Here is an 18,937-nt window from a genome sequence, read left to right as displayed (position 1 = left end):
TTTGTAGAGGAGAACCACCAGTATGATACTCAGTATTACAGCTGTAACAACCACACCAGTCAGTCAGTCAGCCAGTCAGTCAGTCAGTCAGTCAGTCAGTCAGCCAGTCAGTCAGTCTATAACAGGGTATAGTACCTGAAGGTATTTGTAGAGGAGAACCACCAGTATGATACTCAGTATTACAGCTGTAACAACCACACCAGTCAGTCAGTCAGCCAGTCAGTCAGCCAGCCAGTCAGTCAGTCAGTCAGTCAGCCAGTCAGTCAGTCTATAACAGGGTATAGTACCTGAAGGTATTTGTAGAGGAGAACCACCAGTATGATACTCAGTATTACAGCTGTAACAACCACACCAGTCAGTCAGTTAGCCAGTCAGTCAGCCAGTCAGACAGTCAGTCAGTCAGTCTATAACAGGGTATAGTACCTGAAGGTATTTGTAGAGGAGAACCACCAGTATGATACTCAGTATTACAGCTGTAACAACCACACCAGTCAGTCAGTCAGTCAGTCAGTCAGTCAGTCAGTCAGCCAGTCAGACAGTCAGTCAGTCAGTCAGTCAGTCAGTCAGTCAGTCAGTCAGTCAGTCAGTCAGTCAGTCTATAACAGGGTATAGTACCTGAAGGTATTTGTAGAGGAGAACCACCAGTATGATACTCAGTATTACAGCTGTAACAACCACACCAGTCAGTCAGTCAGCCAGTCAGTCAGTTAGCCAGTCAGTCAGCCAGTCAGTCAGTCAGTCAGTCAGTCAATAACAGGGTATAGTACCTGAAGGTATTTGTAGAGGAGAACCACCAGTATGATACTCAGTATTACAGCTGTAACAACCACACCAGTCAGCAGGGGGGTGAAGAGCTTATGGGGCACGGTGCGCTCTGTATGGACACACACACACACACACACACACACACACACACACACACACACACACACACACACGTATAAACATTAGAACACACACACAACACATACTCTATATAACCTGAGTATACATTAAGAAAACCTTCCTAATATTGAGTTGCAGACTTTCTGTTTTCCATGATGAACATAGGCAGTGTGTTATTGTGGTGTGGTATGAGCTGCAGTCCAAACCCACCGGCCACACAGAGAGGAGACAGCAGTGGTCTGTTTATGTGAGATTACATTAGATTAGTGTCCATGTCTAATCCAGGACCTGCACACTCAACATTCTGTAATCCCACTCAATATGGCCCTACATCCACACACACCTGTCCACTACAGAGACTGAGTGTGTGTGTGTCCAGTGTGTGTGTGTGTGTGTGTGTTATATCTCACCGCTGATGGAGAACAGTGTGTAAGCCTGCTCGCCCTGCACGGTCGCTACACACTCCAACGTGTGGTAGTGTGTGTGTGTGTCTCCCTTCGTGACGTTCAGTCGGCTCTCCACCTCGCTGCTGCCGAAGGCCGAGTCTGATACCGTTACCGTGGCAACCTCCCGCTGCTCCCATTGGCTGGCGTTGGTCAGGTGGGAACACCTGGGGAGGGAGTGGTAGATTAACTGATTATTGTTACCTGATGGGCCAGAGATTCACCTGGTGTCCCAGGTCTGACTCAAACCCTGAAGAATGAAAACAAGCCACATTTGAGAAAGGGTGATGAACAGAATCACACATAAAAACCTAAACACACTGTTAGGATGCTCTTACACTGGACACATGGAAAGACTCAAAACACCACGATTGTGTAATGAAACCATTAAAAGTAGCCTACTGTACCTAACTAAGAGATCTGGTGTGTGGAAACCCAATGTCACCTAACCAGAGATCTGGTGTAATGGAAACCCAATGTCACCTAACCAGAGATCTGGTGTAATGGAAACCCAATGTCACCTAACCAGAGATCTGGTGTAATGGAAACCCAATGTCACCTAACCAGAGATCTGGTGTAATGGAAACCCAATGTCACCTAACTAGAGATCTGGTGTAATGGAAACCCAATGTCACCTAACCAGAGATCTGGTGTAATGGAAACCCAATGTCACCTAACCAGAGATCTGGTGTAATGGAAACCCAATGTCACCTAACCAGAGATCTGGTGTAATGGAAACCCAATGTCACCTAACCAGAGATCTGGTGTAATGGAAACCCAATGTCACCTAACCAGAGATCTGGTGTAATGGAAACCCAATGTCACCTAACCAGAGATCTGGTGTAATGGAAACCCAATGTCACCTAACTAGAGATCTGGTGTAATGGAAACCCAATGTCACCTAACCAGAGATCTGGTGTAATGGAAACCCAATGTCACCTAACCAGAGATCTGGTGTAATGGAAACCCAATATCACCTAACCAGAGATCTGGTGTAATGGAAACCCAATATCATCTAACCAGAGATCTGGTATAATGGAAACCCAATGTCACCTAACCAGAGATCTGGTGTTTTGAGGGGGTTAGAATGGAAAACCCAATGTCAGTATTATGATACACAGAAAGTGTTTTAAAACTGAAAAGAAGTACTCTGAAACACCCAAACAATCAAATGGTTAAGAAATGCTAATGGTTTATAGCCTAAATATTGATTGGTGATAAGGGCATATGGAGAATATTTATTGTGGAATTTCACCTTCATTTCTTCAATGTTTTATTGAGACTAAATTAAAAACAGGAAGTGACAGAGAAGGAATGACAGTGTGACAGGTGGAAGAGGGAATTGACACAGTGTTGTTTGCATGTTTAAAGGAAGAAAAGTCTATTTCTATATGAGTATTAAGCAGCTTGTTGAGGTGTAATGGATCGTGATGAACGGATATCAAAAGCATCAGGCAAAATGACGTTCAATGATGAGACCACCTATTACCACATTTTCAACTTTTAATGGTAGAGGCAAATAGATTATCTTGCAACGCTTGATGTAAAACATCTAGTTACTGCTGGTGGACTTGGCCCTGTGCTCAACAATGGTCAGATACATAGTGTATATCACATGTGTCAAACTCATTCCACAGAGAGCCAAATGTCTGCGGGTACGGAACTCCCCTCACCTGGTTGTCTAGGGCTCAGTAAGGAACTCCCCTCACCTGGTTGTCTAGGTCTCAGTAAGGAACTCCCCTCACCTGGTTGTCTAGGGCTCAGTAAAGAACTCCCCTTAACTGGTTGTCTAGGTCTCAGTAAGGAACTCCCCTCACCTGGTTTTCTAGGTCTCAGTAAGGAACTCCCCTCACCTGGTTTTCTAGGTCTCAGTAAAGAACTCCCCTCACCTGGTTGTCTAGGTCTCAGTAAGGAACTCCCCTCACCTGGTTGTCTAGGTCTCAGTAAGGAACTCCCCTCACCTGGTTGTCTAGGTCTCAGTAAGGAACTCCCCTCACCCGGTTGTCTAGGTGTCAGTAAGGAACTCCCCTCACCCGGTTGTCTAGGTCTCAGTAAGGAACTCCCCTCACCTGGTTGTCTAGGTCTCAGTAAGGAACTCCCCTCACCTGGTTGTCTAGGGCTCAGTAAGGAACTCCCCTCACCTGGTTGTCTAGGTCTCAGTAAGGAACTCCCCTCACCTGGTTGTCTAGGGCTCAGTAAGGAACTCCCCTCACCTGGTTGTCTAGGGCTCAGTAAGGAACTCCCCTCACCTGGTTGTCTAGGTCTCAGTAAGGAACTCCCCTCACCTGGTTGTCTAGGGCTCAGTATGGAACTCCCCTCACCTGGTTGTCTAGGGCTCAGTAAGGAACTCCCCTCACCTGGTTGTCTAGGGCTCAGTAAGGAACTCCCCTCACCTGGTTGTCTAGGTCTCAGTAAGGAACTCCCCTCACCTGGTTGTCTAGGTCTTAATTGTGTAACGTCTGCTTCCAACTCACACTCCCATACACGTAGATCCCCTGAACGCAGCTCACTTTCCAGCCCACTTTCCAGCTCACACTCACACACATAGATCCCCCCCCTGAACGCAGCTCACTCTCCAGATCCCAATCACCTGAATTCTGATCACCTGTTCACACACACCTGTATGTCATTATCACACACTATTTAGTTCAGTTCTTTGCACCCCATCACTGTGAGGTATTGTCTGTTTTTGACACACTTCTCTTCGGAGCACTGGGTTTCCCTGTGATTTACTCCCCCTGTGTATGATAGTTTTGGCCTGCCTCCCTAACGACGCCTTTTGCCTATTCCCTGCCTGTACTTTAGCCTATCGGATTTCCTGTCATCAACCTATTGCCTGATCTCCCGGACGACGTTACTAGCCTTTTCCCTGCCTGTACTGTTGCCTTTTGGACCCCCTGTGTATGACCTTCTGCCTGCCCCTGGACCCAGCTACCTGCCTCCTCCTGTGGTCCTTTACATTAAACACCTGCTGCGTCCTGCGCTTGAAACCAGCTCTCTGTCTCCCTCGTGTTCATTACAAATTGAAAGGAAAAAGCAAACATCTGCAGACACTTGGCCCTCCGTGGAATGAGTTTGACACATCTGTTGTAGATCAATGTTAAACATTAAAATCCTCCAGAAGAAGGTATCTAATTCTGCATTAAACAGGATTTGAAACATCAAAATAGTGTTTTCAACCTTTTCCGGTTTTGCTCCCAGTCCCTGGCAAGGTGTTGCACAACCGTTGATTAAGCCGTGTTACAACACACCATGTCATGTTTCAAAACATCTCAGGATGATGGGTTTCAATACTTCAGCAAAGTTCAAGTTTCTTCTCCTTCGAGTTGGTGGCAGCTCAGTTGCCACTAGTTTTGGTGTTACAAAAGCAAATGATTTTAACATTGCAGTTAGCTATGCATTGTAACTATGCTTTTAAACAACTGTTTAGGTTAGTTGTTCACTCTTACATCTCTGTAGATGTTACTTACAATTTAGCATCACACACAGAAATGACAGTAGTGACTATGGCTGTGTGTTTTTGTCCCGTACCGTGTGTGGGGGAATTCACAGTATGGCTGTGTGTGTTATTGTCCCGTACCGTGTGTGGGGGAGTTCACAGTAGAACCAGGTGATTTTAGGGGCCGGGTAACCGGCGGCAACGCAGCGCACCTGTCCATCAACTGGTCCCTCCTGGGAAATGATGACAGGCTTACCTGAGAGAGAGAGTGAGACACAGACAGACAGACAGACAGACAGACAGACAGACAGACAGACAGACAGACAGACAGACAGACAGACAGACAGACAGACAGACAGACAGACAGACAGACAGACAGAGATAGACAGAGAGAGAGAGAGAGAGACAGAGAGTTTACTGTAAGCCTTCAAAATGGTGTGAAAAAGGATGTGAAAACACATCATGCAAAAACAACCAACCAGAACGTACTGTTCACATAGACAGGGAATGATTGATTGACAGAGGCATCCTCATGATTGGCTTGGAAGGTGTAAATTCCGCCCTCTGACCCATGGACCCTCACCAACCGCAGCTCACTGAAGTACCTAACACAGAAAGAGAGAGTACATTTTTTTGGTGTTAATTCCACTTTTATTTATTGAAATGGAATTGAGAGAGGGTGAAACAGTCAGGAAATGTGCGTGTGTGTTTGGGGGGAGGGGGATATGATTTACAAGAACAGCATGTTATAATGAAAGTGGAAGTTTCCATGACATAGATTGAGACTTAGAGGGGGTTCCCAGGCTGTATTGTATTTTTGTCTATGTATTTTTGGGGGGCTTTCGGTTACCCTATGAATCTGTAGATAAGTCTATTATAGAAGACATAGATCACGTGGTTTACAAGACACAGGGCGGTTGCTGGCTTAATCTATTTCCACAATTCCCCGGCAGGTATAAATATCCTACTTCAATTCGTCTGAGTGCCTTGTTGTATTATAGTTTTGCTAAATTATGTTCTATTTTTATTAATTTAGCTTTTATTTGTGTACTGTTTTATTCACTTAAATGCATTGTGGGTAGTGAACCTGAAATTAAGCAATTTGTTGCACTGTGTACTCCATCATGCGTAGGCTATATGACAAATGCACTAACTAATAACAAAAGCAAAAGTTCACAGTTCCACAGAAACCATAGCCCTTCTCATAAGGGCTATATTTAAATGTGTCGATATGGTTTTGGTTTCTCTCTGTGGTCGCTGTAGGTGTGATCGAGACGTTAGTCAGATAGGTCAGAGATAGGACTACTACATAAGGAGGCGCAACAGACATGATAACAGAAACTCGTCCCTCGCTCTACTGCTGCGGTCAAAACAAAACCGACTGCTGTTGGTCCGGCGGATGATGAAGGAGGAGAGGTTTGATAATCCCATTTACAGCAGCTGCAATGGTCCAGTGGGCTTCACCGAAGGAGACCGGGAACCCTTACGGGCACAGTGCAACCGAACTCACCTCTCAGGTAAGTAAAAACAAACCCGAACGTATAGTAGGGACGTCTAACATTCATCCTGCTGCACAGACCCTATAGACCCTCTACTATCATCGTAAATGAAGATATTGAATTATTTTGCCATATCTAATTAATGTATATTACGCTACTTTCTATGGTGGGGACAGTAGTCTATGTGTTATTCCTACTACATTACCCACACTTTTTACTTCAGATTGGTGGTGTTAGTATGGGTGTAACAGTATAGCTTCCATCCCTCTCCTCGCCCCAACCTGGGCTCGAACCAGGGACCCTCTGCACACATCAACAACTGACACCCCACGAAGCATCGTTACCCATCGCGCCACAAAAGCCACGGCTCTTGCGCACCAGCGCTACCTAGCTAGCCATTTCACACCGGTTACATGTGTATAGTCAACACGATGACACTAGATCAATTGCTTAAAACGGATCAATATATTTGGTTTTGTACTGTTGATTTAGCGCTATGGGTCGCAGCTATCACTTTCTTTCGCAAATGGCTTGGATAATTCGGGTAAAGCCGTTTTGGTGATTTCTGGTATATCCAAATCCATCAGTACCATCAAGTTTTTGCACTCATTCAGCAGTTTTTACCCGAATAAGTACAATACCATTAGAAATTAATGTTGAAAGTTCAATAAATATTTCAGAAAATGTAAATAAATGCTGTTGTTGCTTCCTGTTGACAACACATTGATAAATAGCCCAGTGTCAAAACAGTTTTAAAGTGTCCAAATCAATAACCAATACGCAGAAACAGTTTGTAATATATCGAAAACCTAAAATGTACCATCTACGCAACAATAGTATAGAAAAGATGGACTATATAAAGAGTTCGGAGTTCAAAACGCCACCATGCCGCATCGATGAGAATACAGAGGAAATGAGGAGATGAAGCAGGAATCCAAATAGTGGGGTTTTATTGCACACAATCACAGGAGCACACGGGGGAAAGGTAGCAGGATAACGTTGTGGTTTACTGGGGAAATACAAGAGAGATAAATATGTTAATAACATACATGCATGACTGACCAGTGCAAAAGGGATAAATAACTGAAAAGTATCAAATAAACACCATATGTAACCGGTGTGAAATGGCTAGCTAGTTAGCGGCATGCGCGCTAATATCATTTAAAATCGGTGACGTCACTCGCTCTGAGACTTGAAGTAGGGTTTCCCCTTGAGTTGCAAGGACTGTGGATTTTGGGGACGTGATGGGTAACTATTCTTCGTGGGTGTCAGTTGTTGATGTGTGCAGAGGGTCCCTTGTTCGAACCCAGGTAGGGGCGAGGAGAGGGACGGAAGCAATACGGTTTAATCAGCACTGTTTAAACTAACACTAATTAAAGGCCATATTGAAACTTGGAATAACCCATAACCGCGGGAAGTAGGGGTGCTGAAGCACCACCTGTAAAACGATAAAATATATATATATATTTTTTAAACGACTATTTGAAAAAAACGTATTTTTTTCCCAAAAGTAGTGCACTGGGCCTTTACTAGTCCTGGATTAGAGGACCGATGTTGCGAAGGGCAAAAAAAATTACAATTAAATCTCAGTCTTCCTCACCCCAAAATGACTTCCTGGCTACTATGGAATAACCCTATACATAGTTGTTTAGATGAATGGCGGATGTTGATTTCGGGAGGCTGCCATCACGGAAAAGGGAACAAACCCCTTTTTATTTTAGTTAACTTCACAAATCACGACCCGCCATAGGATATCAACAGTGACACTAACGTTACTAGCCAACTAAGAAAGGATGTTCTTTGATATGTTTGGGTTGACTTGCTCATATCAAGCAACAGACAGTTTGTGTAACTGTAAAAATAAACAACTAGTGGACTCGTTTTATGAACGCTTGGATAGTGAAACTGAAATAGATTGGTAGCTAGTTGGTGAGGCTTTTGATTTATTTGCCAATTAATTAAGCTGAAGCTGGAAGTTGTTCGGTGTTTCCCGCTCATGCTGGCGAGCAAGCTAAACAGTGTGACGTTACACACCCAAGAAGGCTCAACCAATCGCCTGACCTAAACTCATAAATATGAATGACTTTGCCTCCGGCTGTCCTCCGAAATGAAATGTCCCATGCGGGACGCTAGTTGTTGCATGGAGGATTTAGCAATGATAACAACCACCGGGGTAGCAAGCGAGCACGCCCATTTTTCAACAGTTGTTACCACAGAATTTGAACATATTTTATGGAAAATAGATGTATGTTTCTGAACGCTGCACCAGGCTTCATTGTTGACAATATGACTGAGCGTCAAAGATTACCATTCGATTTGAGCAGGGCGCGCCCTCCCGCAACGGGCCGTAGCCCGGTTCAACCCGGGGCAGCTTAAATCAAATTCCCTCGTTGAAAACATGTATACATATTCCATTGGTTAGTACAAAGTAATATGTATGACTATATAACACGTTATTGGTCAGTCTATGTTAAAAACAATTGGTCAGAATTCCCCAACTCACTTAACCAATCACATCGTGTTTGGTTTTTATATTCCCCACTGTGTTTGATCCCTGAGGCTTTTATCAAACAAAAAACTGTTCTCCAACAGTTGAATTTAATCTTCACTTCAACTTTCAACATTACTACATGCATTGAAACAATCAATTGTGTGTTTGTGTGTCCACCTCAGGTTCTACATGCTTCAGAAGACACCACGTACTCCTGCTGTGTGTGGTGGTAGTGGGGTGTACCGTGGCTGTCATAAGCCTGTTTGCCCAGAAACATAATCAAACTGCACAGAGACAGCAGTTAAATAATGAAACCTGTGCAGCAGAGAGAGAAGAGATTAAGTCTCTGAAATCAGAGAACTACAGCGTTCTACTAAATGTGATTTTAAAGCAGGGTAAGTTCAGCTCTCAGTATTTATATAGCTCTTTTTTTCGCAGCACCACACCTAAACATCCCACCACAAAACCATCTCTCCTTTGTAGCTTTGTCGATAATTTGTCGAGTGGGGCGGCAGGGTAGCTTAGTGGTTAGAGCGGTGGACTTGTAAACCACAAAGGTTGCAAAATCGAATCCCCGAGCTGACAAGATAAAAATCTGTCGTTCTGCCCCTGAACAAGGCAGTTAACCCACTGTTCCCCTGAACAAGGCAGTTAACCCACTGTTCCACTGAACAAGGCAGTCCACCCACTGTTCCCCTGAACAAGGCAGTCCACCCACTGTTCCCCTGAACAAGGCAGTCCACCCACTGTTCCCCTGAACAAGGCAGTCCACCCACTGTTCCCCTGAACAAGGCAGTCCACCCACTGTTCCACTGAACAAGGCAGTCCACCCACTGTTCCCCTGAACAAGGCAGTCCACCCACTGTTCCCCTGAACAAGGCAGTCCACCCACTGTTCCCCTGAACAAGGCAGTCCACCCACTGTTCCCCTGAACAAGGCAGTCCACCCACTGTTCCCCTGAACAAGCCAGTCCACCCACTGTTCCCCTGAACAAGGCAGTTAACCCACTGTTCCCCTGAACAAGGCAGTCCAACCACTGTTCCCCTGAACAAGCCAGTCCACCCACTGTTCCCCTGAACAAGGCAGTCCACCCACTGTTCCCCTGAACAAGGCAGTCCACCCACTGTTCCCCTGAACAAGGCAGTCCAACCACTGTTCCCCTGAACAAGGCAGTCCACCCACTGTTCCCCTGAACAAGGCAGTCCACCCACTGTTCCACTGAACAAGGCAGTCCACCCACTGTTCCCCTGAACAAGGCAGTCCACCCACTGTTCCCCTGAACAAGGCAGTCCACCCACTGTTCCCCTGAACAAGGCAGTCCACCCACTGTTCCCCTGAACAAGGCAGTCCACCCACTGTTCCCCTGAACAAGGCAGTCCACCCACTGTTCCCCTGAACAAGGCAGTCCACCCACTGTTCCCCTGAACAAGGCAGTCCACCCACTGTTCCCCTGAACAAGGCAGTCCACCCACTGTTCCCCTGAACAAGGCAGTCCACCCACTGTTCCCCTGAACAAGGCAGTCAACCCACTGTTCCACTGAACAAGGCAGTCCACCCACTGTTCCCCTGAACAAGGCAGTCCACCCACTGTTCCACTGAACAAGGCAGTCCACCCACTGTTCCCCTGAACAAGGCAGTCCACCCACTGTTCCACTGAACAAGGCAGTCCACCCACTGTTCCACTGAACAAGGCAGTCCACCCACTGTTCCCCTGAACAAGGCAGTCCACCCACTGTTCCACTGAACAAGGCAGTCCACCCACTGTTCCACTGAACAAGGCAGTCCACCCACTGTTCCCCTGAACAAGGCAGTCCACCCACTGTTCCACTGAACAAGGCAGTCCAACCACTGTTCCCCTGAACAAGGCAGTCCACCCACTGTTCCCCTGAACAAGGCAGTCCACCCACTGTTCCCCTGAACAAGGCAGTCCACCCACTGTTCCCCTGAACAAGGCAGTCCACCCACTGTTCCCTGAACAAGGCAGTCCACCCACTGTTCCCCTGAACAAGGCAGTCCACCCACTGTTCCCCTGAACAAGGCAGTCCACCCACTGTTCCCCTGAACAAGGCAGTCCACCCACTGTTCCCCTGAACAAGGCAGTCCACCCACTGTTCCCCTGAACAAGGCAGTCCACCCACTGTTCCCCTGAACAAGGCAGTCCACCCACTGTTCCCCTGAACAAGGCAGTCCACCCACTGTTCCCCTGAACAAGGCAGTCCACCCACTGTTCCCCTGAACAAGGCAGTCCACCCACTGTTCCACTGAACAAGGCAGTCCACCCACTGTTCCCCTGAACAAGGCAGTCCACCCACTGTTCCCCTGAACAAGGCAGTCCACCCACTGTTCCCCTGAACAAGGCAGTCCACCCACTGTTCCCCTGAACAAGGCAGTCCACCCACTGTTCCCCTGAACAAGGCAGTCCAACCACTGTTTCTAGGCCATCATTGAAAATAACAGTATGTCCTTAACTGACTTGTAAAGTATTGTATTTCAGAAAAGGATTTCTGCCTTTAGTGATCATATCTACTCTGTATCTAATCTTCTGCTCTCTATCTAATCTTGTCACGACTTCCTCCGAAATCGGTCCCTCTCCTTGTTCGAGCGACGTTCGGCGGTCGACATCACGGGTCTTTTAGCCATCGCCGATCCACCTTTCATTTTCCATTTGTTTTGTCTTGTCTTCCCTCACACCTGGTTTCATTTCCATCAATTACATGTTGTGTATTTAACCCTCTGTTCCCCCCATGTCCGGAATTGTTTATTGTAAGTGCTTGTGCACGTTATGTCTGGTGTGCGTTGGGTTTTGTACCCATTGATTTATTGTTCTGTTTTCCGGTGGTTTTTATTATTAAACTGCGCCGTTGGAAACACAGTTTTTGCTCTCCTGCGTCTGACTTCTCTACCGCCAGTTAAACACCTTTACAAATCTTCTACTCTGTATGTAATCTTCTGCTCTCTGCTCTGTATCTAATCTGTCTACAGAAGGGTGGAAGTATATAAACTCCAGTTTGTACTACATCTCTACTGAGATGAAGTCCTGGGATGAGAGCAGACCTTACTGCCAAAGGAAGGGATTGGATCTGGTGACCATAAACAGCGAAGAGGAACAGGTGTGTACGGTGTGTGTGTGTGTGTGTGTGTGTGTGTGTGTGTGTGTGTGTGTTGTGTGTGTGTGTGTGTGCTTGCAATGTGTGACTGAGCTTCAGTCAGAGTCATCAAATTCTAAGAGGCCAAATATGGAGAAAAAAACTAAAGTATGGTTCTACCATTTATGTTATTCTACATCAATAGACCTTTCTCCTTGAAGTGGTCAGTGCAAAGAAATTGGAGGGAGTCTGGATTGATTTGTCTCCGAACAACACAAAGGAGATATCAACACGGTAAGACATTTCACCATCGATTTGAAAAGTATGACGGAGATTTGAACATTTAGGGCATGAAGAAATCCAGAATGTTTCTGATAATAATTGCCTGTGTTTCTTCTCATAGGCTGAAGAGAGGTGCGGGGTCAGAAGAAGAGGACTGTGCTAAGCTTACGGTATATGAGACACCTGCAGTGAAAGAAGTACGAGGTGGACAATGTGGGACACAAACATACTGTATTTGTGAAAAATACCTGATGTCAAATACAATGTAAGCAAGAGAGAACTTTTAACATGTTCTTCTGGAGACTTATATTTCCCTCACTAACTTTAAACATCAGCTATCTGAGCAGCTAACTGACCGCTGCAGCTGTACATAGTCCATCTGTAAACAGCCCATCCAATCTACCTACCTCATCCCCATATTGTTTTTATTTACTTTTCTGCTCTTTTGCACACCAGTATTTCTACTTGCACATCATCATCTGCACATCTATCACTCCAGTGTTAATTTGCTAAATTGTAATTACTTTGCTACTATGGCCTATTTATTGCCTTACCTCCTCACGCCATTTGCTCACACTGTATATAGACTTTCTTTCTTTTCTTCTACTGTATTATTGACTGTACGTTTGTTTATGTGTAACTCTGTGTTGTTGTATGTGTCGCACTGCTTTGCTTTATCTTGGCCAGGTCGCAGTTGTAAATGAGACCTTGTTCTCAACTAGCCTACCTGGTTAAATAGAGGTGAAATAAGGATTATAGTTGTTTTAATGGAGGGAACAACTGCTAGCTTCAACTCTTCTTGCTGTGACATCTCACAAACACCTAGTTGGTTCAGCCATTTTCCACCCATTTCACCCTTCCATGTTGTTTCAACTGTGCTCTTGCTTTGTGCACCGTCTCCTCAGACACCTAGGTGACGTAGATGAGCACCCCTCATTTTCCAAGAAGCAGCTGTTAGTCATTCCAGTTAGGTTGGTGAGGGTTTTACCCTGAAATACACATATGCACCGTATAGTAAGAAACGTTAAAAGGGTAGTTTTCTGTGGTTGGAAACCCCCCTGCATTGTTCCAATATGCAAAAGCACTTTCAGTCAATAAGCTTTCTCAGTGAGAGCCTCAATTTTAGCCAGACAGTTAGCTAGTTTTCAACTGAAGTCAATGGGACGATTGATTAAAAACATTGCTTTTGAAATAAACATTTCACATGAATTTCATGTAAAAACAAAAACAACTTTTAGTGAAACACTGAGTATAGATGGGGACTGATTGTCCTTCAGACACTCTCAAGTCATTGGTAAAGGAGTGACAGGTTACACAGCTCCTTATATGTCCTTCAGACACTCTCAAGTCATTGGTAAAGGAGTGACAGGTTACACAGCTCCTTATATGTCCTTCAGACACTCTCAAGTCATTGGTAAAGGAGTGACAGGTTACACAGCTCCTTATATGTCCTTCAGACACTCTCAAGTCATTGGTAAAGGAGTGACAGGTTACACAGCTCCTTATATGTCCTTCAGACACTCTCAAGTCATTGGTAAAGGAGTGAAGGACAATCAGCCTCCATCTACACACAATGTTTGACTAAATGTTATTTTTTGTTTCCATGAAATGTTTATTTTTACAGAACAATGTTTTTATCCATCTGCCCATTGACTTCAGTTGAAAACTAGCTAACTTAATCTGGCACACAAACTGCAATGTTGATTAATGTTCAATGAAATGAAATGTAGTTCGTGCTACAAGGGTAGGAAACCCACCGAGGGTTAAGATATATTTTATTAGTCCACGTGAAACGGAAAATGTGTCTTCTGTAACCCTGTTGTACTATGTACAGAAGAGAATGTGCAGTATTATAAAGGAATACCAGTTTTATTTTTATATTTCATATTGTAAATAAAAATCCTTTATTGTAATTATTTACGATACTATTGTCCTGTGACACCAAAAGTCAATGTGATTTAATATTGGGGCGGTAGGTAGCTTAGTGGTTAGAGCGTTGGACTAGTAAACCGAAAGGTTGCAAGATTGAATCCCTGAGCTGACAAGTTAAAATCTGTCGTTCTGCCCCTGAACAAGGCAGTTAACCCACTGTTCCTAGGCCGTCATTGTAAATAAGAATTTGTTGTTAACTGACTTGCCTAGTTAAATAAAGGTTAAATATATGAATGTGCTCATCTGATGAAGACCATGTCAGTTAACATGTTGTGATTTGTTTATAATAACGTAAATAAATGTAGGATAAGGTTATGTAAAACACAGAAATGTATCTTGTTCTTGTGAAAGGATTAGCAACGATGTATTTATGGAGGGGGAAACTATTTGCTTCAGTTGCTTGCTATGCCTCAGCCCTCTTGCCATGCCTCAGCCCTCTTGCCATGCCTCAGCCCTCTTGCCATTGTCTTACGACGGCCGTCTGCAACTGGCAACACATTGTCGCGTTAGAATGACGCCACCAGTCGGAAGACGATGCCCTCAAACACCTAGTCGTTCAGCCCCACTCACTTCACCCTTCCAAGAGAAACCAGACGTGATCATTCAGAAATGAAAACGTGGGGCGTAGGGGCTGTAATCGCTGTGACTGTAGTCTCCTCAGAAATGTTAAAGGTCTGTTAATGACTCGTATCGGTTGAGCTACTGGTATGACTTAAAGAAATGATCAAATATTTACCCAGCTGTCGGTTAGAGACTTTGGCTGGAGTCACAGCATAGCGACTTAAAGGGCAAATCCGCCACTTTTCAACCTCATATTCATCATCTCCAGCACCACTCCAGTGTCTACATGTTCCTCATCTACAGCACCATTCTGGTGTCCATACTGCTGTATATATAGTGTATGAAGGGGTGTCCACATACTGCTGTATATATAGTGTATGAAGGGGTGTCCACATACTGCTGTATATATAATGTATGAAGGGGTGTCCACATACTGCTGTATATATAGTGTATGAAGGGGTGTCCACATACTGCTGTATATATATAGTGTATGAAGGGGTGTCCACATACTGCTGTATATATATAGTGTATTAAGGGGTGTCCACATACTGCTGTATATATATAGTGTATGAAGGGGTGTCTATACTGCTGCTGTATATATAGTGTATGAAGGGGTGTCTATACTGCTGCTGTGTGTATATATAGTGTATGAAGGGGTGTCCATACTGCTGTATATATAGTGTATGAAGGGGTGTCTATACTGCTGCTGTGTGTATATATAGTGTATGAAGGGGTGTCCATACTGCTGCTGTGTGTATATATAGTGTATGAAGGGGTGTCCACATACTGCTGTGTATATATAGTGCAGTGTCTACATGTGAAAACAGTGTGTTTCTAGGATCTGTGGTTAAAAGCAGAAGAAGAAAGGTCCTAACAAAAAATGCTTCTCTGTGACATCACAGGGTAGGATTAAACAGTAAGATAAATGTGTTTCTAGCCAGAGGGAGGACATTCCTTACTCCCCGGGTCACTGTGAATCTCTACGTGTTTTGAACATCTCTGTTTTTAACTTTTGATGATGTCGTCGGGTAGAACTTTTTATCTTTTTTTCTATTAAATATAGAAATCCGCCGTTTTCACATACGGTATGTAGACACTGGTATTGTGCTGAAACAGACTGGTCAATAGAAATAGCATTAGATGTCAGACGTTTGGAAAGGTCCTTGGGACGTCGATATATTCCTACCTCTCCACTTACCATAAGAAACCATTTCCCGAGCACTGGCACAAACTCATGATGCTCGGAGACGAAGCGTGGTCAGACCAAGCATGCTGCTTAGACCCCTGCACCACGGCAGTCCACAATGCTCTAACAAGCCGGGAGAATACTTAGTGATACTTGATGGAAACTTATTTTGTTTTAAGCCTTCCCTCAAACCATAGCCCTAACCTTAACCACTCAGAATTAATACCTAAACTAACCCTTTTGTTTTAGCCCTGTAACCAAACGGAATTAACCCTGTAACCACGTGGAATTAACCCTGTAACCACGTGGAATTAACCCTGTAACCACGCGGAATTAACCCTGTAACCACGCGGAATTAACCCTGTAACCACGCGGAATTAACCCTGTAACCACGCGGAATTAACCCTGTAACCAAACACAATTAACCCTGTAACCACGTGGAATTAACCCTGTAACCAAACGGAATTAACCCTGTAACCACGCGGAATTAACCCTGTAACCACGCGGAATTAACCCTGTAACCAAACGGAATTAACCCTGTAACCACGTGGAATTAACCCTGTAACCAAACGGAATTAACCCTGTAACCAAACACAATTAACCCTGTAACCACGTGGAATTAACCCTGTAACCAAACGGAATTAACCCTGTAACCAAACAGAATTAACCCTGTAACCACGCGGAATTAACCCTGTAACCATCGCAGAATTAACCCTGTAACCATGCAGAATTAACCCTGTAACCACGCGGAATTAACCCTGTAACCACGCGGAATTAACCCTGTAACCACGCGGAATTAACCCTGTAACCATCCAGAATTAACCCTGTAACCATGTAGAATTAACCCTGTAACCATGCAGAATTAACCCTGTAACCAAACGGAATTAACCCTGTAACCATCCAGAATTAACCCTGTAACCAAACGGAATTAACCCTGTAAACATCCAGAATTAACCCTGTAACCATCCAGAATTAACCCTGTAACCATGCAGAATTAACCCTGTAACCATGCAGAATTAACCCTGTAACCATCCAGAATTAACCCTGTAACCATCCAGAATTAACCCTGTAACCATCCAGAATTAACCCTGTAACCAAACAGAATTAACCATGTAACCAAACAGAATTAACCCTGTTACCACGTCGAATTAACCCTGTAATGAATTAACCATACAGAATTAACCATGTAACCAAACAGAATTAACCCTGTGACCACGTGGAATTAACCCTGTAATGAATTAACCATGCAGAATTAACCTTGTAACTACGCGGAATTAATGCGTAAAGAATCAACATTAATCCATAATACGTCAAATTCCGAGGTGAAACTATGAGGTTGGCTGGAGATAATGAACATGAAGTTGGCTGGAGATAATGAACATGAAGTTGGCTGGAGATAATGAACATGAAGTTGGCTGGAGATAATGAACATGAAGTTGGCTGGAGATAATGAACATGAAGTTGGCTGGAGATAATGAACATGAAGTTGGCTGGAGATAATGAGAATGAAGTTGGCTGGAGATAATGAACATGAATTGGCTGGAGATAATGAACATGAAGTTGGCTGGAGATAATGAGAATGAAGTTGGCTGGAGATAATGAACATGAGGTTGGCTGGAGATAATGAACATGAGGTTGGCTGGAGATAATAAACATGAGCTTGGCTGGAGATAATAAACATGAGCTTGGCTGGAGATAATGAGATAATGAACATGAAGTTGGCTGGAGATAATGAACATGAGGTTGGCTGGAGATAATGAGATAATGAACATGAGGTTGGCTGGAGATAATGAACATGAAGTTGGCTGGAGATAATAAACATGAGCTTGGCTGGAGATAATGAGATAATGAACATGAAGTTGGCTGGAGATAATGAACATGAGGTTGGCTGGAGATAATGAGATAATGAACATGAGGTTGGCTGGAGATAATGAACATGAAGTTGGCTGGAGATAATGAAAATGAAGTTGGCTGGAGATAATGAACATGAGGTTGGCTGGAGATAATGAACATGAGGTTGGCTGGAGATAATAAACATGAGCTTGGCTGGAGATAATGAGATAATGAACATGAAGTTGGCTGGAGATAATGAACATGAGGTTGGCTGGAGATAATGAACATGAAGTTGGCTGGAGATAATAAACATGAGCTTGGCTGGAGATAATGAGATAATGAACATGAGGTTGGCTGGAGATAATGAACATGAGGTTGGCTGGAGATAATGAGATAATGAACATGAGGTTGAAAAGTGGAGTGGCTCTTTAAGAGATATTTATCTTCCTATTTGTTGTACATTTGATGTATTTGAATGTTTTATGTAATGCTGAAATAGTGTATTTAATCTAATTAACGTATTATTCTTTTAGTATCACAAAAAAGTTGTTAATCATATTTTTGAAGTGAAATTATTCTATTTTTTTATATCATTTTGTATATGTCTGCACTTTAGTCATTAAAATAAAATGATTGAATGAAATATTACACTGGGGCAGACATTCTCTCTGAACCGTCACAGTGGTGTTCCATGTGACTGGAACCTGTATCTGTCTGCGGAGAGTTCCTGTATCTGTCTGCGGAGAGTACCTGTATCTGTCTGCGGAGAGTACCTGTATCTGTCTGCGGAGAGTACCTGTATCTGTCTGAGGAGAGTACCTGTATCTGTCTGAGGAGAGTACCTGTATCTGTCTGCGGAGAGTACCTGTATCTGTCTGCGGAGAGTACCTGTATCTGTCTGCGGAGAGTACCTGTATCTGTCTGCGGAGAGTACCTGTATCTGTCTGCGGAGAGTACCTGTATCTGTCTGCGGAGAGTTCCTGTATCTGTCTGCGGAGAGTACCTGTATCTGTCTGCGGAGAGTTCCTGTATCTGTCTGCGGAGAGTACCTGTATCTGTCTGCGGAGAGTTCCTGTATCTGTCTGCGGAGAGTTCCTGTATCTGTCTGCGGAGAGTACCTGTATCTGTCTGCGGAGAGTACCTGTATCTGTCTGCGGAGAGTACCTGTATCTGTCTGCGGAGAGTACCTGTATCTGTCTGCGGAGAGTACCTGTATCTGTCTGCGGAGAGTACCTGTATCTGTCTGCGGAGAGTACCTGTATCTGTCTGCGGAGAGTACCTGTATCTGTCTGCGGAGAGT

The 18,937-nt window shown here is 44.2% G+C and overlaps 2 protein-coding genes and 1 long non-coding RNA gene across 3 annotated transcripts in view; 2 read left to right on the top strand and 1 right to left on the bottom strand.

Annotated features, from left to right (window-relative positions):
- The window catches only part of LOC106593736 (mast/stem cell growth factor receptor kita), a 50,559-nt gene that overhangs the window by 20,176 nt on the left and 11,446 nt on the right, over window positions 1-18,937 (bottom strand). The window contains exons 7-10 of the mRNA XM_045712794.1: window positions 5,257-5,372; window positions 4,909-5,023; window positions 1,296-1,495; window positions 768-874 (exon numbers count right to left, since the gene is read on the bottom strand). Coding sequence (XP_045568750.1) covers window positions 768-874; window positions 1,296-1,495; window positions 4,909-5,023; window positions 5,257-5,372 — 538 coding nt within the window. The remainder of the gene's footprint in view (window positions 1-767; window positions 875-1,295; window positions 1,496-4,908; window positions 5,024-5,256; window positions 5,373-18,937) is intronic.
- On the top strand, window positions 6,026-14,295 carry LOC123733386 (C-type lectin domain family 4 member F). The gene is made up of 5 exons (XM_045712795.1): window positions 6,026-6,284; window positions 8,940-9,152; window positions 11,740-11,867; window positions 12,049-12,137; window positions 12,247-14,295. The coding sequence occupies exons 1-5, from the start codon at window positions 6,167-6,169 to the stop codon at window positions 12,392-12,394; spliced, it is 696 nt and encodes a 231-aa protein (XP_045568751.1). The 5' UTR covers window positions 6,026-6,166; the 3' UTR covers window positions 12,395-14,295.
- LOC123733388 (uncharacterized) lies at window positions 16,819-18,285 on the top strand. The gene is made up of 2 exons (XR_006763755.1): window positions 16,819-17,546; window positions 17,580-18,285. It is a non-coding gene; the product is annotated as an uncharacterized lncRNA (long non-coding RNA).

This window comes from Salmo salar, unplaced genomic scaffold (assembly GCF_905237065.1).
Source record: "Salmo salar unplaced genomic scaffold, Ssal_v3.1, whole genome shotgun sequence".
In the NCBI taxonomy this organism is placed as follows: domain Eukaryota; kingdom Metazoa; phylum Chordata; class Actinopteri; order Salmoniformes; family Salmonidae; genus Salmo; species Salmo salar.
This window is presented reverse-complemented; position numbering and strand designations above follow the sequence as displayed.

Coding starts and splice junctions, on each gene's coding strand:
- LOC123733386 (XM_045712795.1), top strand. CDS start 6,167: ATGATGAAGGAGGAGAGGTTTGATAATCCCATTTACAGCAGCTGCAAT. Junction 9,153..11,739: donor AAATGTGATTTTAAAGCAGG/GTAAGTTCAGCT, acceptor ATCTGTCTACAG/AAGGGTGGAAGTATATAAAC. Junction 12,138..12,246: donor ACAAAGGAGATATCAACACG/GTAAGACATTTC, acceptor TTCTTCTCATAG/GCTGAAGAGAGGTGCGGGGT.